Below are 25,614 nucleotides of genomic sequence, written 5' to 3'. Positions count from 1 at the left end.
CATAATATTTACTACACTGTTTATTCTTTCATTTCTGTGTTTAATCCTTTCTCTATCAGGGTCCCAACTAAAATACATTTGTCCTTGCTTCCCACTGTTTTCTCCAAAACCTGGTAAAGGAACTAACACAAGATTTTTAGATTTTTGTTCCCTGATTGGATGAATGAACAGATACAGCAATAGATATCATTGCAGAATAATCGTCCCATGCAAAGAAAGTACGTGCTAGAAGATAACAATGCACGTTAAATTCCCAAATAGCAATTCTCAAATTCTGTTATGGTTTGCACAGATAATGTAAACTAATAACAATAACACACAAAAAAAACTGAGAGAATAGCCTATTAGAATACCTCATTTGGTTAAGAATCTCACACATGCTGTACAATATTCACAAAATGAAATACATATATATTTATTTACCGAACCTTCATTAATACTGAGCAAACAATGACAAGTAAGCAGCAACAAAAAGACATGTGTTCAAAGAGGGTTGGGAAAGAGTTTTCTCTTAGCAACTTGCTCAGTAGGCTACCTGATGATAACAATAACAATCATGATTAACTATATGCCATTCCCAACACTTTACTTAAATCTATTCAGTTAACCCTAACAGGTACCGACTTCATAGCCTAGGAGGAAGAGGTTAAGTAACTAGCCCAAGGGTTGCATAGTAGTAAAAGCTGGAATTGAAAGAATGCAATCTAGCTTCATTGCCCTGGCTCTTAACACTACCTAGTGCTTCCAAAAAAAAAATTATAAAGACCAAGGTTATTATTTTTTTAATTTTTAAAAATGTTTTATTTATTTTTAAGAGAGAGAGTGAGAGAGACACAGTGCAAGCCGGGGAGGGGGCAGAGGGAGAGGGAGAGGGAGACACAGAATCTGAAGCAGGCTCCAGGCTCTGAGCTGCCAGCACAGAGCCCGATGCAGGAATCAAACCGCGAATCATGAGATCATGACCTGAGCCAAAGTCCGGCACTTAACCAACTGAGCCACCCAGGCGCCCCAAGACCAAGGTTATTATTAAAGAACTTCAAGAACAAGAGAAAACATCATAATGAAATACTGAAAAGATTATGTATCTCTGAATACCAACAAACTGTTTAGCAATTTCAGTTAGACTAGCTGGGACAGGATTACTCAATGGGTCACCCTTGCTTAATTTAAAAATGCCTTAAGCTTTAAATGCCTTAGTCTTTTATCTGACACAGAAGAAAAGTGTCTCCTGTTCAAATTTCCAAAACCTTCAAGGAGGATAATATTTTTAAATGAGCTTTACTGAAGGGTTTACATAGTACACAGTATCAGTTCAGCAAACCCTAAACACAGTTGCTTTCCTAAATAGAGTTTCTTGAAGCAATAAACTCTAAAAGTTTACCCCTCAAAATACTTGCCAGTCTGTGAAAGCAGATTATTAACTAACACAACAACAAACACATTATCACTTAATTCATTAAGTTTGTTTCTGAGGTTTAGTAAAGATTTTCTAATCTGGAGTTTATGTCTGTACCAAAGAGAGAGAGAAACGCCAACAAAAAGCACTGGGCAAAAAAACAGTGATTATTAAGTATTTGGCCGTATAATCTCCAAAAATGGGGAGAGACTAAACAGGTTTTGTGAAATCAGTGGAAACGAAACGGTTCTCAATAAGAAAAAAAAATGAACTATTCTACACTGGCTATTTACCCAGAATAAAATAGAGAAATGGCTCAATAAATTAACAGATAATTCATATAACAATATTAAAATTACAAATAGTTTGGGGAGATTTTTTAACAGGAACAAAGAAATTAATACAGCTTCTTCCTACTTATTACCAACAACATTTACTCAGTAGAGACACGTGTTACAAAGATACTCTGTCTTTTCCACTTGTCAGAAAGAAGACACCTTGATATCTGATAGTAATGCAGCATGAACTCAGAAAAACTGTTCTGAAGAACAGAACTAATTTTCTTTCTTTCTTTATTCCATTCCACTGCAAATCTTGGCAAGCACAGTGTTTTTGTTTTCCTAGAATTTATAAGAATAAATCAGCTAAGGGGTGCTTTGGTGGCTCAGTTGGTTTAGCGCCCAACTTGGGCTCAGGTCACGATCGTGTGGTTCATGAGTTTGAGCCCCACATAGGGCTCTGCACTGACAGCTCAGAGCCTGGAGCCTGCCTCGGATGCTGTGTGTCTCTCTCTGCCCCTCCCCTGCTTGCGCTCTGTCTCTATCTCTCAAAAATGAATGAAAACGTTAAAAAAATTAAAAAAAGAATAAATCAGCTAAAAAGGAAAAAATGTGTACACACATATAGATCCCTTTAATACACAGAAGAAACTATTTTCATGCAAACTGGAAAATAATACCAAACCATAAAAAGATGCCTGGAAACAACCTTAGAAGAACAGAAAAAAGACTTGTGATTTCATTTCCAGTTCAGGGTGTGGCACTACCTAAACTATATGACCTCAGGCAAGCCAATTACTGATTGTTTGTGGGGCTCAATTTTCTCCTCTGTTAAATGGGAAGAATATAACTATATGTTCACAGAGATTGCTTCTAATTCTACATATTGCTTTCAGTAGGCTTTGGTAAAATGATAAAGTTTTTTACTTAATAGAAGTAAGTAATGCAGGCTCCAGGCTCTGCAAACCCTGAGCTCTGAGCTGTCAGCATAGAGCCTGATGCGGGGCTGGAACCCAAGAACTGTGAGATCATGACCTGAACCAAAGTCAGACACTCAACCAACTGAGCCACCGAGGCACCCTGAAAGAGAGAATCTTTTTTTGTTTTCTTTAATTTTTTTTAACGTTTATTCATTCATTATTGAGAGATAGAGAGAGACTGAGCATGAGCAGGGGAGGGGCAAAGGGAGGGGAGATGCAGAATCCAAAGGAGGCTCCAGGCTCCGAGCTGTCAGCACAGAACCCGATGAGGGGCTCGAACTCACAAACCGTGAGATCATGACCTGGGCCGAAGTCGGATGTCCAACCGACTGAGCCACCCAGGCGCCCCAGAAAGAGAGAGAATCTTAGGCAGGCTCCAAATCCATCACAGAGCCTAATGGTGAGATCATGACCCAAGCCAAAAGCAAGAGTCAAATGCTCAACCAACTGAGCTATCTAGGTGCCCTGCACTTGGAAAAAAAATTTATGTCTATTTATTTATTTTGAGAGAGACCACCCATGGGAGGGAATGGCAGAGAGACAGAGACAGAGAGAGAGAGAGATGAGACAGAGAGAAAATCCCAAGCAGGCTCCACACCAGCAGCACTGAGCCTGACCTGGGGCTCGAACTCAAACTGTGAGATCATGACCTGAGCTGAAATTAAGAGTCAGACATTTAACCGACTGAGCCACCCAGGCAAACCCTTGCACTTGGAAATTCTTAAGTGACAATACATGATGACCAAGAAAGATCAGATTTAAACTACCAAATGCAAAACTATACTCATTTTCTAGTCACCAACTTATTAACCACGGTGACTAATGCAATAGGTTACAGTATGAAACTATTCGTAGGTAGCTTTTATTGGGTCCAAAACTAGGGCAAAGATCATCTCAGAAGTGTGTGATAATATTTTCAGATAAGTAACACTTAATATAAAACATCAAACTGTGAAATGATACAAAGCAACAGTATTCTGCAGTTATATATTTCCAGCTTTCAGAGTAAACTGACACCATCACCATATTTTAATTTATATAGTGATTTCCCATTTACTATCTCACTTAACCATTGTGAAAATCCTATGAAATAAAGTGAGCAGTACTTTTATCAACACAATCCAGACCAGCTCAGAAAGTTTGGTAAACTACCAACCTTTATTCTGGAATGTGAGTCACAGAAATTAAACTGTACTAATCAAGTAAGATATATCCCTCAAAGGGAAGAAAAAAGCTTTAGTGTTTTAAAATAATATAGGCAAAGAAGTAAAATATAAAAGATTTCTACTACAGAATCATTTCATACCCACACAAATTGGCCATATTTGTCTAGGTACTACCATCCCTCTTCCAAAGATCAATAAAAACATAATCTAGAATGCATAAAATGTTCCCGGTAAATAATTTCTTACCATTTTCATTTATGTTAAGAATGCACAACTAAAATCACAGCTCATGATAATACAATTAATAGGCAGTAGCGGTCGGAACATTAAATTCTCTATCATTACATCATAGAAATACTTGTACAAACTTCTCCAAAAGACCAGTGCAGTCTCTCTACAAAATTTCTGACAACAGCCCCAAAGGAGAATTGAAAGACACTGAAGTTAAGAAAAGGAGGTGTCTTGCCATGACAGGTAAACTGTGTCAGAGCCTATATGAGATTTTTGCATGATCTGCATAAAAACAAAGATAATACTTTAAACCTACTGGAGGTCATTAAGTAATCTTAGTGTGACACAGGGCCACATATGGCTTCTTGGAATTTTAGAGATTAAGCCGATCCCCAGGTTTTACTGCAAGTACCTCCGCTGTAATAGAACAGGGGAGAGGAGAGTGTCAGAAATTTGGAAGAGGTAGAAAATTCTGCTCCTCATAAAGTAGTAGGATATACGTGAAGGGTTTTTGCAAAAGATCAACGGAGCTAAGGCCCCATTCCCTTGGCCACCAACGCTTTAGATGGCACTTACAAGCCTGAATTTTGTTTAGAAGCGAATGCATTTAGTATCATGTATTAGTGGCTGGGGAGGGCAAGAACCAAACTGACAGGTCCTGAGAAACAGCTTGGTCATCAGCAGGGAGGATCTTCTCCACTTACTCTGAGGTTGATACCGGGGAAGGAAGAAGAGATGGGTACTCTACAGAAGCTTAGAAGAGCTTCCAAGTCCGCGACGATGAGAGCGAATGATAGGAAATCCGGTGTATGGGTTCACTGTACCGGGGTGAACCGTGAGGTGTCCCAGATAACCTGGCTACCGCCAGACCGAGACAGAGTCAGCAGCGCCCTAAAACACTGCTTGAAGTCGAAATCACGGTGCCCCACATCTATATGATCTAAGTGGGAGAGCTCCGGAAGAAGCCAAGCCCTGATGACAGTCTCAGGCTTCCGTCCCCAATTTCACGCGCTCGTTTACCTACCCGCTCTGACCCCGGCTTCTCCGGATCTCAGTATCCTGGAAGCGGCTCCTGACCGACTCTCACACCCGCCGCTGGGGTCCGGCCAACCGGAACTCGCTCTCGTCACTTCCGGTCCGTTTCCCACCCCCCATCCCTCCGGGGACCGCCTCCAAGAGACAAAAGTTCCTTTTTCTTTTCTGCAACCTCCGAAGATCTTCGCGGGATTTCAGTTCGGGTCTAGGTTCGGGACCTGTGGGCGGGACGAGAGGAAGAATGACTGTTGTCTTCGAGGTTCTTGATCCGGAACTTATCAAGGAGTCCCGGAAGAGGTAACCCGTGGGCTAGAAGCGTGTTCACTACGCGAGGGGGAAAACGGAGCGGCGCGAGTGAGGCGTTGGTGAGGTTCTCTAGGTAAGTCGGCCCTTCATTGGGAGGTAATTTTGCATTCTCTCTCCAATTGGAATGGTTCTTTCTACCTCATTACATACCTCCTCCCCCGAGCCTTTCACCTCCGTAAACTGTCTTCCGCCCAACTGGACACTGGAGCCACTGCTGCTGTTCAGCCAGTAGTCCTTTGGAAGAAGGGACCAAAATCTTGAGAAGGAGAAGAACCCAGAATTTCTTGTTCCCAGGCAGAGCCTTCATTCAGGCAGCATGGATACGCTTGCTCCGAATGTGAGAAAATACCGCGCAGGCCTGTTGAGTATTTATTGAATACCCACAGCGTATGAAATGGAGTCCTACGAGGAAAGGAAAGGTTTCCACGAATATGGTCGAAAAATGTGTCTCTCTGTGTAACACAGATATAATGTTCAGAGAAGTGTTTAATCCTGTTAGCCCAGGCACTAGACTCTGAAAATGTGATGTACAGTCGTTATGTGTAATTGCTACAGCAGTTCTGTAGAGTAAATAATTAAGACTGATTGGGGGATGATAAACACTTGAGATTGGTGTCGTTTAAACCACGCCTTCATGGCTGAAGAGGTTGTGTGTGTTTGTGTTTGTGTATGTAAGTGAAGAAAATAGAAAATAATTCCTGGGAGAGATGGCTCTTTGAAGGGACCTAGTAATTTGGTGTCGCTGGATAGTACAGTATGAAGCAGAAGATTAGGAGAAAGTAGGTAGCAACCAAACTGTGTAGTGCTTTGGATTTGTGCTAAGGGATTTGTTTTATATTTTAGGTGTTTACCTGGTCATATATTTTTAAGTTTATTTATTTATTTTGAGAGAAAGAGCAAGCAGGAGAGGGGCAGAGAGAGCGAGAATCCCAAGCAGGCTCTGAGCTGTCAGCGCAGAGCCCACTGCAGGGCTGGAGATCATGAATGGTGAGATCATGACCTGAGCCAAAATCAGAAGTAGGTTGCTAAACCGACTGAGCCACCCAGGCACCTCCATCTGGTGGTTTTTGAGCAGAAAAATTACAGGATCAGATTTGTGTTTTACAAGTATAATTTTAGGGGTGCCTGGATGGCTCAGTCTCTTAAGCTTCAGACTCTTGATTACAGCTTAGGTCATGAGCTCACAGTTTGTGAGTTTGAGGTCTGCATGTGGCTCTCCCAGGAGCTTGCTTGGGTTTCTCTTTCTCCTTCTCTCCCCCCACCCCCCAAATAAATAAAGTTTTTTTAAAAAGTATAATTTTAATGGCAGATGGACTAGGATGAACTAGGATATGCATGAAGCAAATGAGGAAAGATCAGAGATAGAGAAGTAATTTGAAGGCTTTTGGCCAAGACATCGATAGGGCACTGGTAGCAAGGATAAGGAGATAGGTTGAACACAGATAAATTCAACAAGGTGTGGTGACTGGATGTGGTAGGCCAGTGGAGAAAAAGTCCAGGGTTACTAAGAAATCAAGAATACAGAAAAAGGTGGGCCACATGGATGGCTCAGTTGGTTGAGCATCAAACTCTTGATTTCAGCTCAGGTCATGATCTCTTCGTGGGAGCAAGCCCTGTATAGGGCTCTGCACTGACAAGTGGGGAGCATGCTTGGGATTCTCTCTCTCTCTCAATAAATAAATAATAATGGAAAAAAAAAAGAATACAGAAAAAGGAAATTTTAGAGGGAAAGGAAAATACTGAGTTCAGTGTAGGATACAGATTAGAATACTTTATAGTATTCTAGTAGAAGCTGGAAATTCCAGTTTGGAGCCCAGGAGAGGTGTCAGGAGTCCTCAGCATATGACAATTTGGGAATAAATAGGATTTGCTCTCTCCTCTATTAGATGTCAGCTCCATGAAGAGTGGGACTTTGCTTAGTTCAGTGCTCTATCTCTAAGGTCCAGAACAGTGCCTGGTGCACAATAGGCCTTCCATAAATATCAACTTATTGGATGAAAAGAGAGTTTATAGACCATCACTGTCCAATAGAACTTTCATGGAAATATTCTGTAGCTCAGAGTGACCGTTAGCCACTTTTAAGTTGTTGAGCTATTGGGCACTTGAAATGTGGCTAAGTGCAACTGAAGAATTGAATTTTTATTTAGTTTTAATTAAGTTTAAATAACTGTGTTTGACTAATGGATACTGTATTGGATGATGTAGGCATAGACTGAAAAGAAGGCTAAATGTGTAAGCAGGTGCAATACATACATCAGGGGCAAACATCAGAGCTAGAGGAGACTGGAAAAAAAACTATCAGAAAGGTGGGATGATAATAGGGTGAAAGATTAAAGAATTAGAGGGAGGAAAGTTTAAAGAAGCGTTATCATCAGTGAGTGGTGGAGAAAACTCAAGATGAGGCCTAAAAGGAGGCAACTACATTTGGCAATTAGCAAGTGTCTAATTCCTTACCAATATCAGTTGAATGGGGAAGGGAGGCAGGTAATTAAAGAAGTTTAGAGGTAAAAGGAAAAAGAAGTCAGACAGTGGTCCAAGGGTCAAAAAGGATTGGGGAAAGGTTTTTTTTTTTTTTTTTTTCAGGTTAGAAAAGCCAAGGTATAGCCCCAGGGAGTATGATTAACGGGTGGGGAACACGGTTCTGGAGGGAATGGGATCAAGAGCATTGGTGAAAGGGGCTTAGTCTGGGAGGAATTAGAACACACCAGGAGGAGGGTTTTTACAGGACGTGTTTGTTTTGCAATGCCACCATTGCCCAAGATTATCCATGAGACTAAGAATAGTTATGTTTACCTTAGTCTCAATCACTGGGCTTTTGATATGTGTGTGGTGTATATGCAGAAAGGGAAAGAGGCTGAAACACCTTTTGGAGGAGTTAGATGATAATGTAATCAGGCTGATAGGTGATTAGAACATCCTAAAGAATAAAAATGTTAGGTATTAATGGTATTAATATGGTAGAATTAGAGACCTCATGAGGTATGGTACAGAAGCAATGAACTTTGTAATTTCTAGAACTTTTTTTTCTTTCGTTTTTTTCTCTTACTGGTATGTTTGTTTTTTGGTGGTTATTTTTGGTTCGTTTAGTTTTTGTTGCTGTTGAGAGAGAGAGTAAGAGCGAGGGAGTGGCAGAGGGAGATAGAAGAGAATCTTAAGCAGGCTGCATGCTCATGAACTGTGAGATCATGACCTGAGCCGAAATCAAGAGGCAGGACACTCAACCAACTGAGCCACCCAGGAACCCTGGTATATGTCTGTTTTTAGATAAAGTTCAGAAAGTGAGAAGCTTTCTGTCATGATCTCTAGATGAGTATATTTTATACTACTTTTATTAGTTATATTACTGTGGATAAGCAGGTTCTCTTTTAGATCCTTATTTTTCTCATCTTTAAAATGAGGCTCATGCCTTTTTTAATTTTCATAGCAACCATAATGGAAGTAAAGGAGTTAGCAAGTTATACAACACATAATAGGTCCTCTATATGTGGTTCCCATCTCCAGATAGTACCTGAGTCTGGTATATAGGATATTTGGTTACTTTGCAACCTAGAAATGGGTGCAGAAAATCCTTCTAATTGTTGACATGGATACTCTGGTTTCTCTTCAGATCGCATAAATCTTTCGCCTTTTACTAATTGTTGACATGGAGGTTATGGATATAATTTTTACATAATTGAGTATTCACTTTGGAATCTAGTTAGATTATGAAAGAGAAATCCTGATTATGTAAGCCTCATGTAGTAACTAAATGATAGATGCATTCTGAGAAAATGTGGGTTCTAATAAGAATAATTTTTTTTCTGACTGTAAAAAGGCATCTAGAGCCATAAAGTACTATGTCAGTACAGCCCTGTCACCATTATTAGTCATACCAGTGAAAGAGGACTGAAACTAGGTACTGACAGCTTACATGTGTGACCCTCTTGCCTCTGGCCATTCCGTGTCACTCTCCTTTGATCCCTCAATGTTTGTTTCTTAAATCTGTATTTCTGTGTTAAGTGATAGAAGCTTGAAACAAAAGGCCACATATTGAATGGTTTGATTTATATGAATGTCCAGAATAGGCAAAATAGATTAGCAAATGCCAGGGACCTGGGGGTAGAGAAAATGGGAAGCAACTGCTAATAGTTACACAGGTTTCTTTCTTTCTTTTTTTTTTTTTTTTTGCATGCACAAGCAGGGGAGTGGAGCAAAGGGAGAGAGAGAGAATCCCAGGCAGGCTCCCTGTTCAGCCTGGAACCCAGTGCAGGGCTCAATCCCATGACCCTGAGATCATGACCTGAGCTGAAATCGAGTTGGAAGCTCAGCAAACTGAGCCACTCAGGAGCCCCAAGGGATTGCTTTTTGAGGCAGTGAAAATGTTCTGGGATTAGATAGTACTTATGGTTGTACAAACTTTTGGATATATTAAAAAACCACTAAATTGTACACTTTAAAAAGATGAATTTTTATAGTATGCAGTGTCTCGAGAAATTTAACGTCCCCTATGGTATCCTTATTTTTAAATTTTTTTAAGATTTTATTTTTTTTTTAATGTTTATTATTTATATTTGAGAGAGAGAGTGTGTGTGTGCGTTAGCAAGGGAGGGGCAGAAAGAGATGGAGACAGAATCTGAAGCAGGCTTCAGGCTCTGAGCTGTCTGCACAGAGCCTGAGGGGGCCATGAGATCAAGACCAAGCCGTAGTCAAGACACTTAACTGAGCCACCCAGGTGCTCCAGGATTTTATTTTTAAGTAATCTCCGCACCCAGTGTGGGGCTTGAACCCACAACCCTGAGATCAAGAGGCACATACTGTACCAACTGAGCCAGCCACTCGCCCCATTCTCATTTAAAATATTTGTGATAAAGTATTTCCAAGACTGTCATCTATGCCATGTAGATTATCCAAGGGCACTTACTTATAAGCACTACAAATATGGTAGTCCCGTGTATTTCAATATATAAATGGTTAGATGCTGTCCCACTAGAAGAAACTGATGGTTATTTGTGCCTATACACGGAAGCATTCTGAATGTAACAGCCTCAACTGTAGACTGATACGGGTGTTTTATTGGTGATTCAAATACCATGAATAGCTTTGCTGAGGTAACAGGAATTTCTAAAATAAAAAAGGATGATGTTCCTTTGTTTTATATGATAGTTACACTTCTGGTAAATTCAGTGTATATTAGAACTATGCAAAAAATATTTTGTGTCCATGTGTATAATGAAGTTAGCTTCTGGTCTCAGTGATTGATGGTTTTTTACCTATAATTATTTCCAGTGGGAAAATCTTTGCTTTGTAATACTTTCAGCATTCCATGCTTAGGTCTAGTAAATGTCAGCAGCACGCCTCACTCCAGGCCCATTGCTGTGACAACTAGGAACTTCTCTGAGGGGTTGGTACCAACCATCCCCATTGAGAACCACTGCATTATGAAGACACAAATAAGCACTATATTCCAGAGAAGGGATGAGTTATTCTTGGTTCCTTTACATCCTTTAGACAGCTTGATAAAATAGAATATTTCCTTTTGTCTACAAGACTTAGGGGGAAGACAGAGGAACAGAGTTTCATGGTATCCCAAGAACTAGATACTCCTTGAGATTCAGAATGATTGTAACTGCTTTACCTGAATTCTTGAATCTTTTCTAGTACAAAGGGAAGAAAAAACAGTACATTAAGATCCAAAATAATATTTTGCTTTTTTTCTGGATGACTTCATAATGGTTTTTAAGTGTTGCCACTTATTTACCTAAATCAAGGTGTTTTGTCTGATAAGCCTGTAATTTTTCACTGCTATAGTGATAACTTTTTTTCCTTTCCTTTCAGATGCTCTCCAAATCCTTGGTGATGGAATATTTGGCTCATCCTGGTGCACTTAGCTTGGCTGCCGGAGTTGCTTGTGGCATGTGCCTGGGTTGGGGTCTCCGTGTACGCTTTGGGATGACTCCCAAAAGCTCAGTGAGCAAGATAGACACAGAGACTGGAAGTGAAGCAAGCATCTTAGGAGAAAGTGGGGAGTACAAAATGATTCTTGTGGTTCGAAATGACTTGAAGATGGGAAAAGGGAAAGTAGCTGCCCAGTGCTCTCATGCTGCTGTTTCTGCCTACAAGCAAATTCAAAGAAGAAACCCTGAATTGCTCAAACAATGGGAATACTGTGGCCAGCCCAAAGTGGTGGTCAAAGCCCCTGATGAAGAAACTCTGGTTGAATTATTGACCCATGCAAAAATGCTAGGACTGACTGTAAGTTTGATCCAAGATGCTGGACGTACTCAAATTGCACCTGGTTCTAGAACTGTCCTGGGAATTGGGCCAGGACCAGCAGATCTAATTGACAAAGTCACTGGTCACCTAAAACTTTACTAGGTGGAATTTTGTATGATGACTGTCCCACCACAATGTGTTTTGAAACTGTCAAATTCTAACAATAAAACAAATTCTCCCCCTACCTTAAGTATTTTTGAGATCAAAATCAATCTGTTCCCATGTTCTTTTATCAGGTACTTGGCTCAGTTATCTTGGCTTAAAAAAAAAAAACAAAAGTTAAATGGTCCTGATGTTTCAAGTGATAGCTGCTGAAACAAAAAAATGTTTGAGAAACTGGTCACAACCAAATTGGATTACAAGGGCGGGGGGGAGGGGGAGGGGGACAGCATTTCCTGTGCATGGTTACGTCCCTGTGTAATGGCTTTTCTTCCCCAAGACAACACTGCTATACCCCATTGAAGGACCAGGGTTCAAGGTATTTTCATTGGATGCAAACTACAGTTTGTTTTCCTGCCATCACTTTTTGGATGACTGATAGCCAACATTAATAGATCATGGTATAGCCCCAAACAGCAGATTTATAGTCTAACCTTCTGGATTAACCCACCTGTGCAGTATTTCATGTTCATTTCCCTGACCCACACTGGCCAAAGATTTCTCAGTAGTGCTTCTACATCATGGCCTATAAAAAATTCCTTTTACTTCCCCACAACTTCCCTAATAGCGCAGGCATTGAAAAACTTGCAAAGTGACTTGTATGGACTTTGAAGGTAGTACTAGGCCGACACGAGAATCTAGGGAAATGGTGAAGTGAATGTGGTGTGTCATCCAACATCCTACTGTTTCTTTACCTAAAACTTAAGGAACTAGATAGTTCAATTATTTAAGGGCATCTTTATTTCCCTTTTGATATATCGTTATCATGACATAATTCCAATAGTTACTGTTACACCACCTGCCCAGGATAGGAGGGAGGTTCCGGTTCCCAAAAGCAACATAGCTTTTTGAATGAAAGTCTTTTAGGGGGACCCTGATAGTATTTCTAAATTGAGTATATCCCAAACAACTAATGATGCCAGAGAGGATTTTGGCAACAGGTGCATGTGAAGTAGCTCCAATTCTCCATGATTAACTTCAGTAATTAGCATTACTTAGCATTGAGCTTCAAACATAAGCAGCACGGTAACACTTCAAGGTCTAAGGTCAGTGGAGTCTGGGTAAAACAATAAAGACTACTGCACTCAGTCATAGTTTGTACTATTTGGTCAGTTTTATAGAGTTTACACTGGCGTATGACAGCACGGGAGAAACTGCATCTGTGAATGATGCCACAGTAGCAACTGCTTCTAAATAGAATGTTTACACTAGATTCAAAAGTGATGCAACAGCATGTAACTGAGGCAAAGAGAACTTAATCCTAAATGCACCATTCTGGCTCATGTAATTTCTGAGGCTTGCCTCAGAGACTGATGGCTCCCAAGTTCAAAGACAGTGCATTCCCAACAGGATGGCCAGCTGACTCAAGTAACTGTAAGTCATGGTATATCTACCAGGATGAATAGTATACAAATTCTAATAATTCCAGAAATATATTATGCTTATTTCCTACTTCACCTGTACTTAGTATTTATTTTATAGGGTGCTTAATCTCACAGTTCTCAAGGTACACTCTGCAAAGTCCATAAGGTCTTTAAGATACTTTCAAGGGGTCAGATACTTTCATAATGCTAAGACTTTTTTTTTCCCCCCTGTGTTGACATTTGCACAGATAACACAAAAGCAAAGGTGGATAAAACCTCTGGCATCTTTCACGAATCAAGGCAGGGGCACCCTACCTATACAAGTAGTACTTCATTGCCCAGTAGTGTCTGTCTCTCTCCCTCCTCCCTCTCTCTCTCTCACACACACACACACGATTCACTTAATGTCCTTGATAAAGCAGTAAAAAAAATTATTAAATTTGACCCTTCACTACTTTTGTCTTAATATTCTAACACTGAACACTTCTGGTACACACTGAAGTATGAATGTTGTCCTGAGAGAAAAAAAATGTGTGGCTGAGTTGTGAGCTGAACTAGCAGCCTTGGTCATGGAAGAGTTTTACTTGTAAAAACTGACAAATTAAGTATCCAATTAGCCAATCATTTTAAGAAAAGCAACAGACAGTATTCTGGAAAACTTCTATCTACCTCTCCTCCAAGTTTCCCAAAACCTAAGATTTTTCTGATGAGATCAGTGTTCCTCACAAATAGGATTTTTAAAGATATGTGTCAACATTTAGAAAACCTGTACAACTTAATGAATCTATTTTCCATATAACCAATGCATGAGGGTACAAATCATGCATAGATAAAAGATCTATTCAAACTAAAGACACTAGTGGATTTTAATATAATGTTAAAGTTGAGTGTTACGGTTTCAGATTCCACATTTCAACTAACTACAAGTATCTGAAAAGGCTATTAAAATACTTTCCTAATTATACATCTTCGTGAGGCTAGACTTTCTTCACCTACTTTTAAAAAAAAGTAGTAAGTTATTGCAAACAGAATCCAGCAATCTTCTGTGAAGAAAAACTTTGAAGAGACTTGTAAAAAACAGTGCAATTTCATTTTTCTCATTTAAGAAATAAGGCTAATATATAATTGTTTATGTTTACATGCAATGAGTTTAATAGTTACATTTAAATAAATTTTTAAAATTTGTTTTTACAGAACATTCAAGCAGCCCTGCTTGCAGCTCATATCATTCTGTTGCTATTGTACTAATGTCTATGTTGAAAGAGTTAACAAATATCAGATTTTTTTTTTTTTTTTTTTTTTTTTGGTACAATGGCTATATTTGGATACTAGGGCAAAAGATCACTGAAGGTATGTTTACCTCCTCAGAGGTTTTCCATTACTCTCTTCTCTCCTGTTTCAGTTACATTTAGACAATTATAAGAATTCTTAATACTGTTTCCTGTTTTAAGTTACTTCTCCCAGACCATCATCCTATTCAGAGTAATGTCATGGAAGATCCCTTAAAATAAAGTTTATTACCAATTTGTTCTACCACTTATGTACAACACCCACTGCCAAGTCTTAAGGTAGGCATTTTGTGATTTAAACATACTCCTGCAAATAATTCTGGAAAGTACTCATCATGTTAATACACACAAGGGAACATATTCAGAGGTTCACAAAGTATAGGAAAGGTCCAGAAGAACACATCTCAACTGAAAAGAATTAAGCTCCCAAGGACCACTGCTATTCTCCCTGTTGATTTTGATTAACAACGAAGACAGGGAGGCAGAGATCCACAGCAGAAGCATAAGTACAGCCCAATGTTTTCACTATGACAAACCAAAACAGGAGAAGGGATTTTCTAGTTAATACTATAATTTTAGGGGTAGGATGATTAAAAGTGGGCAGGGCAGGGGTTCTATGTTTAAAAAACAAAACAAAAAAAACCTGTGCTGCTTATGGTCATTTGCCTGGTCGGTGTGGAGAATTATAGGGCAATACAAGGCTAGGTTTGGTGGAGGACTGGGTTTACTCCTCTAACTCTTTTGAGGATTAAAAAGTGAAATGAACTTAAAGCAACATTCTCAGCCATGAACAAAAAGGGTTGAATTCAAACACTGGCTTAAAAAAATTCCACTTAAAAGTACTCATACTTTGGGGCCCTTTTCATGGTGAGGCACAGTATGTTAACTACATGCTTACATACTTTGATCGCAAGTTGACAGAATACCCGTATCTGTTCATTTAAGTGAAATGCTTAGGTAAAAACCCTGAAGTGCCACTTGGTTAAAATGATGGGAGACAGCCAAAATGTGGCCTACTACAGTGCTCTTCAGACTGCTGCATGTACCTTGTTAACCACAGGAATGTACATGATGTAATGCTGTGTATTTCCCTATCCCAATCCTCATTCTGCCTTTGCACTCACACCTCCCTGTACCGCCTCAATACCCAATATAAAACTACCACAACCACGGTTCTTTGGTTAAAATTTGAAAGGTATTTAATTAAAACTGCCATTCTACGTTATTTCCACAGTCCAGTAATTTATTTTAAATTTGAGTAATTTCAAATTCCACAAACAAAACTGAAGAACAGCAATATTTTGTTTGAATTCTCTCTTCTGTACACTCAGTGATCTAAAACACCACAATATCCAACATACACAAACCTCAGGGAAGGGTTAGTAAATACACACAGATTGGAATCATGGTGCTCTTTGTTCCTGAATGGAATGGTCCCACAGAAAAAGCACAGGATACAGCACAACATAAGGGCACCTGTTACATATGAAGTGAGCAAAAACACACTAGCATTTTCTATATGCGTAATGAGGAAACCTGCATAGGTTAGAGGGCCTTTTATGCTCATTTAAAAGTCAGGCAATTTGTCTGTAATGCATTTTTCAAATAATTTGGAGAGCACTGCAATCCAATGTAGGATGTGCTGATTAGTGTTGTCTTTGTTGGCATTGACAGTCTTACATGGTCACATACCAATACTTTTGCTGTAGCTTTTGAGTAAGAGATTTAAATGCATTTTAGACAATACATATCATAAGCTGTTTACATACACTAAATTTAAGAGATTCAATATTAGAGTTTTTTTTTTCTTTAAACACTACAGAGTGCAAATCAGGTTCTTCACAACAGATTGAGTATTAAGCAGTTCTTCAAAGAATGAGGGGGAAGAAAAAAAGCCCAACTGAATAAACATTGAAACTATTCCCCTTTGAAAATAAATTCTAAAATGATGCGGAATGTGAAATAAGCTTTTAACACAGGTGATCCGAGTTTATAGTTAGAAACAAAAAGTAGTCCTTCATGAAATAAAGGTTACAAGAACATGTGCCTGTTTTCCCATTATAAACTGAGAAGCGGGTAGAGACGATGTTTCAGTACGAAAATAGGCGACTACAGGATCAGCTTTCTGTCTCACATGCTGTACCCAAAGCCAGGCTGTGGCTGCCCATAGGGTGGTGCAGTATAACCATAGCCAAAAGGTGCCTGGGGAGGGACTGCAACACTGGGTCCTGCTGTCAGCATCAACTGGGGCTGACCTAAAGAAGAAAAACAAGAAAGGGTAGGGGGTGGAGGGGCAGGAGGTGGGACAAATTGTTAGCAGTGTAGACTATCATACTCTAATCTCCCCTACTCTAAGAACATAATCAAAACTTAGAATGAGTTTTGTGGTGGTACTTTTGACTGTCACAATTTTGGCATCACACCTACCCTAAGAAGGGTTCTGCCTAAAAAGCTAAACAATTCAGGGCAGAGGACAGAACAGTGACAGCAATTATGTTACCTCATTTTATTTAAAACAATATGCCCAGGCATGCTTGACATGAATGGGCAAGACATCTGCCAATACACTTATCACCACATGGTACTCACACACGTTTAGTGAAATAAGCACAGGAAAGCTTAACTTTTTAATGATGTGGTTTTAACACAAATAAACCTTTAAAATTAGATTTAAATTTCTGATTTAAACAATATAAATGGTAATGAAATGAAATGGTAATCTAATGGATATCTAGGAAAGAATCTAGTACTAGTTAAGAGAAAAAACAAAAACAAGACACATTCAAATATGCTTACGTATGAATACATGAGAACACAAATCTGTTTCAAATACTGTATTAGCACTCGTACTTCATTAAAAAAAAAATTTCAGGGGCGCCTGGGTAGCTCTGTCAGTTAAGTGTCCAACTTTGGCTCAGATCCTATGGTCTGTGTGTTCAAGCCCTGCAATCAGGCCCTGTGCTAACAGTGCAAAGCCTGCTTGGGATTCTGTCTCTCCCCAACTTGGAAACACACTCTCTCTCAAAATAAAGAAATAAACTTAAAAAAATTTTAAGTAAACTCCACCCACAATGGTAAGGCTCAAACTCATGACCCCGAGATCAAGAGGTGCATGCTCTACCCCAACTGAACCAGCCAGGCACCCCAACACTCAACTACAAATAGTAGTTGATCACATACAGAAAATGACCTGTAGAGAACCTGGTTTATTTAAAAGGAAAAAAACAATGTAACACCTCTATCCACTCCCTTGAAAAAGAAGTAATCTTAATCTCCCACTAGAATGTAAACCTAGTGCAAAGTTTCTCTCAGACAGGTGACCTCAAGTCTCTCTTTTTTGTGAACAACCAGAATTTGTTTTGTGAGCAAATTCTTTTTGGAAACCAGCAGTTTATAAAAATCACTTTTAACTTTGAAACTGAAATTTTCAACTGCCTAGAAGGACTCTCCATTTAAACACCCTGAAGGCAAGCCAAATTCAATAGGTGTTCCCAAAATATTACCCCCACCCTATTTTTGTTCCTATTGTTCCCTATCTGAAATATGTCAAACATCTTGCTCCCATCTTTTAACCTACTTTAATCATCTTTAATCTATTTTTAAGTTTATCTTCTCCAACTTTATCAAAACTAAGCAGTCCTCCAAATTCCCAAAGTCTTTTTTATCTACAATAAAAAGGAGATGGGGGGGGCGCCTGGGTGGCTCAGTCAGTTAAGTGTCTGTTGATCTTAGCTCAGGCCTTGATTGTGAGTTCAAGCCCGGTGCTGGGCTCCACACTGGGTGTAAAGCCTACTTTAAAAAGTAAGTAAGTAAGTAAGTAAGTAAGTAATTAAAAGGAGACAATGTCCTAATATGTTTGTCTATTATCATTTCCTTTAGCAGGCTGAGATATAATGGTCACAATTTTATGCCTTCCTCCAAAAAACACCTGATTACAGTGACATAATATATACCCTTCTAATTCATTGTTCAAATGTATCTGTTCACCAAGAGTGCAAGTCTGAACTACTTGCACATAGAAGAAATTAAATTGCCTTATATATTCACTGAGAGTTTCAAGATCCTATCTCTCTGGAAAGTTCTCAAATGGAAACTACCTCGTTTTCTGCCCCAGTGAGAACTTAAAGAGAAGATACACTCTGTCTGTAAAGCACCATAAAGATAGCCTTGGCATGTTTTCTTAGCTTCTGCATTTCTGAAAACTGAATTCATCAATACTTCTAATTTATGAATATGTAACCAATCAGTGAGCAGGCAAGAGGAAAATTTAGGTTATGATCTTAAGTGACTATTTTTTAAGATTGTCTTTGCATTTAAGACTACCTTAAGTGACTAATATCAGTGTCTGCTTTAAGACTGTTTTCAGAAAAAGATGGTAGAATTATTCCTGAACTCCGTGAGCTTTTTGCACTTTAGACACTTAACTGTATTTCTATTCTGAAGTAGAATCCTTAAAGAATGAAACACTTGTCTACTACTTTTCTGTGGGTTTAAAGAGAGAGAGATTACCATAAACGATAGGTTGCGTCTCTGTAGCTTGTTCTTCTTCTTTTCTCAGTGATTCCGAAGCATCTAATTTATCCACCTGGAGAAAAACAGGTAATGTTACTTAGCACCTCAAAAATATTATACACCTAGGTTTATGGCAGAAAGTGGAAAAGCCTTAGTATGTTGAATTTTGTCAAAATAAAACAGACTAGAAAGAATATTCTCAGGCCCCCTCAAATTCAATGGCAATGTTCATAGTTCAGTCAAGGTGATTTTTAGCACTGTCATTATAAACCCTCAGGAAGGAGGGATTTATAAATGCCATAAAAGCTCACGCCAGGCTAAAACTGGGCATGCTAGGATGCAGCCAGCCTGAGGGAGGGAGATAACAAGAAGGAACCACTTTTTCAAATGAAGTTTAAACTTTATCAAAGGTAATAATAATGAACTCATAACCAGACAAGACTTCCCTCCCCAAAGGAAATGATATTCAAAAAAGTGAAATGAGTTAATGACTGGACAAGTACTCATTTAGAATAAGCTTTCTTTTGCCAATTGTGCACAGCTTCTGCTGATAATTGTTATAGGTGCGGACTGAAATTTAAGACACAAAGTGGCTCCATATTCCATCTTTTTAGATAAAGACAGGCTGCATGTTTTAATGCTCTATTTTCTAAGAAGTAGAAATAGTAGTAGGAATGCCTAATTTTTGCCACATCTTTGAGGAAGAATTTGTTTTGTTTTTAATGAAGCCAAAGAAGTAAATGGCTACTACATGCTAACTACTCTAAATAAAAGTGGATAGTATCAGACAGAACTAATATAGTAGGAGTCCAAATGTTTAAAAAAAAAAAAAAAAAGTGAAAAAAAGGAGCTGGAATACACAGGTCCCTCCATAAACTAGTTATGTGACCCTGGCAAACCACTGTACTGACCCTCAAACTTCCTTGTCTATATAATGATGGTTGAATAAGATATTCTGCAAAATTTGTTACAGGACTAACATGATCTGGTACTATAATTCTGTGAAGAATTGGGAAGAAAGGATATTAAGACAATGGGCTTAGGGGATATCTGCTATACAACTTCTACCTGCCTTTTAAACTCTATCTTTTAAACTACCTTTAAAAAGTTGGTATCTCAGTGAAAGCCTTATTATTTGTTGGTCTATCATTATACTAGAAGTAAAACTAAAACTTCAAATTCTGACATGATCTATTCCTAGTGGTTTTCAGAGCGCGCCAAAATGAGAGGCAGAATACAGGAAAATCTTTTAATGAATGTTCATGGCATGTTCCTCAAAAAGGTAAATAGTGAAAAATCCCTCACAAAAAAAGACATGCAGACGTCAGTGAAGAACTATAAAGACTGGGTCCTAAAAAGGTTAAAACAGCCCTTCCTTTCTCTTTGAAAGTATTTAAAAGTATGTTTGAGTCTTCACATAGGTTATTAAGGTTAGGACAGTATTTTATACATATTTTAATTGTCCCATATTAAATATTACATATATCTAATAGAATGTAAGTCTAATGCATTCTAGTTTATTAGGGAATAATTTGAGAAATGTAAGCTGAGGTAGACTCTAGATACCTTCAGATAAAATTTAGTTTTTCTACACTAGGAAGATGGGTTGGTTTGCTTTTGTTTACAGTTTTCCTATTTTTATAGACTAAAATAGTTCATGTGTTAAAAGTAGCCCAATATCAAAGTAAAAACTACTATGGAGAAGTTCCATGAGAGATACCTAATGTTTGGCATTCAAACTTAAATATTATTACTTGAATATTAAAAGCACAGTCTGTGCCATCAAGGGGTTTTGCTAACTAAACAGTATCCAAGAGTGAGCTAAAGAGGTTATACCAAAAAATACATGGATGAGTGTGCTTAACTTCCAAGTTATTAGAAGAAAAATGAAACAGCAAAAAACCCCACCACTGCAAAATACATTTCCAGACTTTCAAGGACAAGAATCTAAAGTGAACACGTGTTTAAACCTAAATGTTAGAGGTGAAGTTGAGTCAGATGTTGAAGAAAGAAGTCCTGTTACAGAAGTACACCAAAGACTTCGAAGAAGAGCTAGCAGTATCACAATGCCCATGCATGCACATAGGCAGGTTGGGCAGAGGGCAAAAAAAGAAAAAAAAGACCTCTGAAGGAATAGCATCAAACTAAGCAAAAAAATTTTATTTTTCTATTAATATGGGACAGCCTCTGGCACAGCAACATCCAATTTTTGTTTCCACTGACACAATTTAGACTGCTCAAAAAAGAAAAGCAGAGAAGGCTTTTATGAACACAAGCTTTTGTTAAGAGCTGTAACAAAAGTTTCTGATCCTTGGATAAAAAAAAAATTACAGGGATAAAAAGAAAAATTACAGGTAAAGCGTGTCACTGAGATCAGTTCCATCTGTACTATTAAAAATTCACTATAATGTAAAAGGCTTTTCCACAAAGACTGCAATATGCTGCAGAGGAAAAGTTAACATGCAGTCAGTTATTCTGGTGTATGTGTGCATGAAAAAAAGGCAAAAGTACTGAAGCAAGAAGTGAGATCTGAAGATGACTGTTGCTATACAGGCTCTCAAGAAACACACACAGCCCACAGCAATGCTTTAAGAGTTTCAAAAGTAGTATGATGTAATTGCAATGACTGTTGTACATGCTTGATTTAAAACAATGCATAACACTGCAGTTCAATTACCTGTTTTTCACACACACGCTTTCTAACTGCCTTGCTTACTAGCTGCTGAAGGGCCTCACACACAATGCATTTTACTCAGGTTTGCCCTAAGTTCCAATGGTGATTCCAGTTTGGTTCAACATAATTTCAAGGCATTGTCCCCCACCCAAAATCTTTTAAATTTGTTTCAACTCTCCTTTACCTTCCCACCCTTTTACTACAACAATTTGATAACGGACGTAAGTTTGTTTCATTTATATTGGGATGGAGACAAGCCAATGAAGGAAGCAGCAACCAAGAGGTGCCTAAATTTGACCTTGGACAAGCCAACAGATGAATGAAAGCAAATTTTAGGTATCTTCAGAGGTGTCCCTTATTACAGGAAGAAGTTAATATTGCTTCATTAAATACAGAAATATTCCGTGTTGCTTAGCAACAATTACAGCAAGCTACTCTCGTGATTAAAAAAGTTTTGTTTCCTCTTGAAAACGGACTAGCACCATAAGAACTGGACACCTGGAGAAACATGAGGAAAGTCTCTTCGGAAGCAGCTAGTATCTCTTGTATCTACTTTCAGCAAAAAATTAGTAAGAATCAAGAGATCAGAAACTGGATCACAGTCCTTCAATACCAAAAAAAAAAAAAAACCCCAAAAGCCTTTTAGGGCATATATATACATATATAAATTCAACAACTGTCAGGCAAGCTCACAAAATAAAACCAGAGGCTGCTTAAATTTATTTAGAGTATTAAGAAAATCCTATTATGGTCCAGATACCCTGACAGGGAAGAGAAATTTCCTGAAACTTTGGAAATTAATATGGAAACTCACCATGCTCAGTTTTCAATAATACATTTAAGAGAGACTGTGAACCAACTACTGATTAGCCTCCTGCCCTTCCTAAAGCCTATTAGCCGATTAGTAGCAAACATCTACTAATGTCCTACAGCTCTATTATAGTTATGTTTCAAGGGACTTGCAGAGGCTTTAGTGAAAATTTATTGGGGGGAAAAAGCAGCAGCAGCGTAGAAAAGGAAGGAAAAAAATCATGCAAATTCCTTAGACTTAGTCCTCCAGACTTAAAGATGGAAAAGAATCAACTTTCACCTTTTCCTTTATTGCATCAACCTGCAAAGGAATTCAGAAGGTGCAGCTTAGAAAAAAATCAAATTCCATATTGAGCATAAAAAGGTAGAATCAGCAACAAAGGTTTAGGGGAGAAACATCTAACCACTAAAAAAGGCATGAGAAAAGTGAAAATAAAGGGCATACTGGAAGCAAAATTTAGAACTTTTTTTTAAACTTCAGAGCTTATTGCAGAAGAATTTGTGCTAGAGTCAGTGTGAAAGAAAGCAGCATAATCACTAGTAAAACTTACAGCATTTCGGTTAACAGCAGCTTAGAGCCAGGTCTCATAAGTTGGCATTATGCATACAAAAAGAAGCTATTCTCATCTATAGCTAATATAAGGCAACTGTTTTCTTACACTGGGTTTCAAGCAGTTTTTATACCAAAAATGTTAATTCTTAAAAAATTATAACTGGACACAATGGTATCTACTAGATGGTAGCCTAAAGAAATATTCATACTGGGGGCCATTAGTAGTGCTTTGTTTTTCCCCCTTTACTCCGGCATGCTGAAGAGATCAGATGGGAAACTCCGAATTTAATAAGCATGTTTTTGCTTTGACAAATGGATCCTTTAGGACCATTTTTTTTTTTTTTTTAATGTTCTACAGTAAAGAGCTAGTAACTGTTGAGGATCTAGTGAGTAAAAAATATTATGATATCAAAAAGGGACACTAAGAGGAGTGAATTTAATAAAATGATTATAACCACAGCTTGTTTAATGCACTTTTAGGTAATATGTTAAACTCCTATGATTTTTTTAAATTAGGGGTTAAACTATCAAAATATTGAGAAAATTAACAGGATGTTAAGAATAAAGATTTTGCTTCCCAAAAAGAAACAGGCATACATATTAAAGTCAAGAAGCAACCAAAAAAAAGGGAATCTATACTACTAAGTTACGGACATCTAAGTCACAAGAACGGATTTGAGGAAGATGTTATTTTCAGGAAAAAAAAAAAATTTTGTTATCAGATGTTAAAAAAAACAAACATACAATATAGAAGTAATACTATTCACCCTCAGAAATACATGGAGGGTAAACATACTGACATGTTTGAGTTCCCTTTTCCATTCAATGTCACTTGTCAGACATCAAAAATTTCTGGAGAATATTTTATGACAATCAAATGACTTACTTCCACTAGACAAAGAAAATTTGAAAAAAATAGACCTGCATGTGGAATTTTACATATCCTCAAGGTAAGTAGTTCTGAATACACACAGAGGCGCCATTACCTTTGTCAAGTATTCCTTCATGACCTGGATGAAATAGGGCATGGCAAAATCCATGATATTGTGCCTCCATGCAGTTTCAAGGACAACATCTGGCCTTAAAAGATCATAACAGGTAAAAAGACAAGCTCCAAAGCACTCTCTTTTTTCTTCCTGCAAAAACCACTGTAGGAGTTCTTCAGCCAATTCAGTATCTTTAGATTCAGAGGCATACTGCATTGCATCCTATTCAAAGGAAAGGATGATGGTGAAACATTAAATTCAAATATGCTGAAATGGCAAACCAATTATACAATGGGGGGTGGGGGATCCCAGTTATATCATTTAAATTGAAGATTTGTTGAAAGAAAAGAAAAAAATAGGGTGAACAATCTTTTTTTAAACAGAGAGAGGCTAGGGGCGCCTGGGTGGCGCAGTCGGTTAAGCGTCCGACTTCAGCCAGGTCACGATCTCGCGGTCCGTGAGTTCGAGCCCCGCGTCAGGCTCTGGGCTGATGGCTCGGAGCCTGGAGCCTGTTTCTGATTCTGTGTCTCCCTCTCTCTCTGCCCCACCCCCGTTCATGCTATGTCTCTCTCTGTCCCAAAAATAAAATAAAAAACGTTGAAAAAAAAAAATTAAAAAAAAAAAAAAAAAAAAAAACAGAGAGAGGCTTGACAGAACATAAGATGACCACTAGAATCAAGAAATTGACTTAATTACCACCTCCCTTAAATGGGGGCTTAAAGACAATTCTCACATTTGCAAGACTAATACTTATATAGACCATAATCACTTCTCTTTTAATTTCTTCTAAATTTATTTACTTTGACAGAGAGCAAGTACAAGCGAGCGTGAGAGGGGCAGAAAGAGAGGGAGAGAGAGAGACAGAATCCCAAGCAGGCTCTGCTCACAGCTGGACACAGGGCTCAAACTCAGTCAAAACATCACCTAAACTGAAACCATGAGTCAGAGACTTAACCAACTGGGCCTCCCAGGTGCCCCTGTAATCACTTCTAATACACCATTATAGGGTTACAACAGGTCATCTAGTACTTGACTTAATAGGCCCGCCCCCACCAACATTCCCACCTTGTACAGGCTGTCTTTCTTGCACAGCTCTACACTCTGTTTCCAGCGGTTGTTGCCTTTGAAGAGATAAGCAGCAATTCTTCTGAACTCAATGAGTTCATGTTTTTCCAAACGCTGAGCAAGTGAGATATTGTCAAAGTTGTCATAAGCATCTATAGATGTTCGCAGAGCCTTAAAAAAAAGAAAAAAAAAAAAGCCATCCAATGCCAAATCAGTTTCATTTTAGTTTAAAATTTATTCCATGATTCTTGATCAAGGAGTCACTACTGTATATGACTGACTGTATATGATGTGATCAATATGCTGTATGATGTGTATGTGTAGAATACAACTTGACCAATGAGCATTGTAATATGACAGCCTAGATTCAAGCATCAAACCAGAAAGTTGTAAGCTGAACAACTATCAACGTTCTTCAATCTGACTGTATAACAAAAATCTTCAAAGGTACTACAAAATTTCTGTACTTTTCTCCAAGGTTTTCAGTATCAAAACTTTGAATAGTTATGAAAATGGCAGGATTTGTAATTTGGAGGGTAAGATTTTATGTTTCAGAGA

The 25,614-nt window shown here is 38.4% G+C and overlaps 3 protein-coding genes and 1 long non-coding RNA gene across 10 annotated transcripts in view; 2 read left to right on the top strand and 2 right to left on the bottom strand.

The window, feature by feature from the left end:
- The window catches only part of VMP1 (vacuole membrane protein 1), a 137,060-nt gene extending 131,835 nt beyond the window's left edge, over positions 1-5,225 (bottom strand). Inside the window, exon 1 of one of the 2 annotated variants that reach the window (XM_058704922.1) lies at positions 5,076-5,225. The gene's annotated coding sequence lies outside the window, so the exon portion shown is untranslated. The remainder of the gene's footprint in view (positions 1-5,075) is intronic. The other variant, XM_058704920.1, reaches the window with a different exon arrangement.
- Positions 1-11,834, top strand: part of PTRH2 (peptidyl-tRNA hydrolase 2) — a 63,369-nt gene extending 51,535 nt beyond the window's left edge. The window contains exons 1-2 of one of the 3 annotated variants that reach the window (XM_058704924.1): positions 5,299-5,465; positions 11,207-11,834. In XM_058704924.1, the coding sequence (XP_058560907.1) occupies positions 11,207-11,746 (540 nt within the window). In that variant the 5' untranslated portion in view covers positions 5,299-5,465 and the 3' untranslated portion in view covers positions 11,747-11,834. Of the gene's footprint in view, positions 1-5,298; positions 5,466-5,705; positions 5,730-11,206 lie in introns of those variants that run through there. The other 2 variants (XM_058704923.1, XM_058704925.1) reach the window with 2 other exon arrangements.
- Positions 11,835-12,841: 1,007 nt separating this feature from the next.
- Positions 12,842-25,614, top strand: part of LOC131498073 (uncharacterized) — a 72,039-nt gene continuing 59,266 nt past the window's right edge. For all 3 annotated transcript variants that reach the window (XR_009255277.1, XR_009255276.1, XR_009255275.1), the window contains exon 1: positions 12,842-13,177. This is a non-coding gene — a long non-coding RNA (uncharacterized LOC131498073). The remainder of the gene's footprint in view (positions 13,178-25,614) is intronic.
- Positions 15,679-25,614, bottom strand: part of CLTC (clathrin heavy chain) — a 66,246-nt gene continuing 56,310 nt past the window's right edge. Inside the window, exons 29-33 of one of the 2 annotated variants that reach the window (XM_058704917.1) lie at positions 25,057-25,227; positions 23,992-24,213; positions 22,733-22,753; positions 18,966-19,041; positions 15,679-16,711 (exon numbers count right to left, since the gene is read on the bottom strand). In XM_058704917.1, coding sequence (XP_058560900.1) covers positions 16,587-16,711; positions 18,966-19,041; positions 22,733-22,753; positions 23,992-24,213; positions 25,057-25,227 — 615 coding nt within the window. In that variant the 3' untranslated portion in view covers positions 15,679-16,586. The remainder of the gene's footprint in view (positions 16,712-18,965; positions 19,042-22,732; positions 22,754-23,991; positions 24,214-25,056; positions 25,228-25,614) is intronic. The other variant, XM_058704918.1, reaches the window with a different exon arrangement.

The sequence above is a fragment of the Neofelis nebulosa genome, chromosome 16 (genome assembly GCF_028018385.1).
Source record: "Neofelis nebulosa isolate mNeoNeb1 chromosome 16, mNeoNeb1.pri, whole genome shotgun sequence".
NCBI classification, from domain to species: domain Eukaryota; kingdom Metazoa; phylum Chordata; class Mammalia; order Carnivora; family Felidae; genus Neofelis; species Neofelis nebulosa.
The sequence above is the reverse complement of the archived record's forward strand: the minus strand, read 5'-3'. Positions and strand labels throughout refer to the sequence as shown.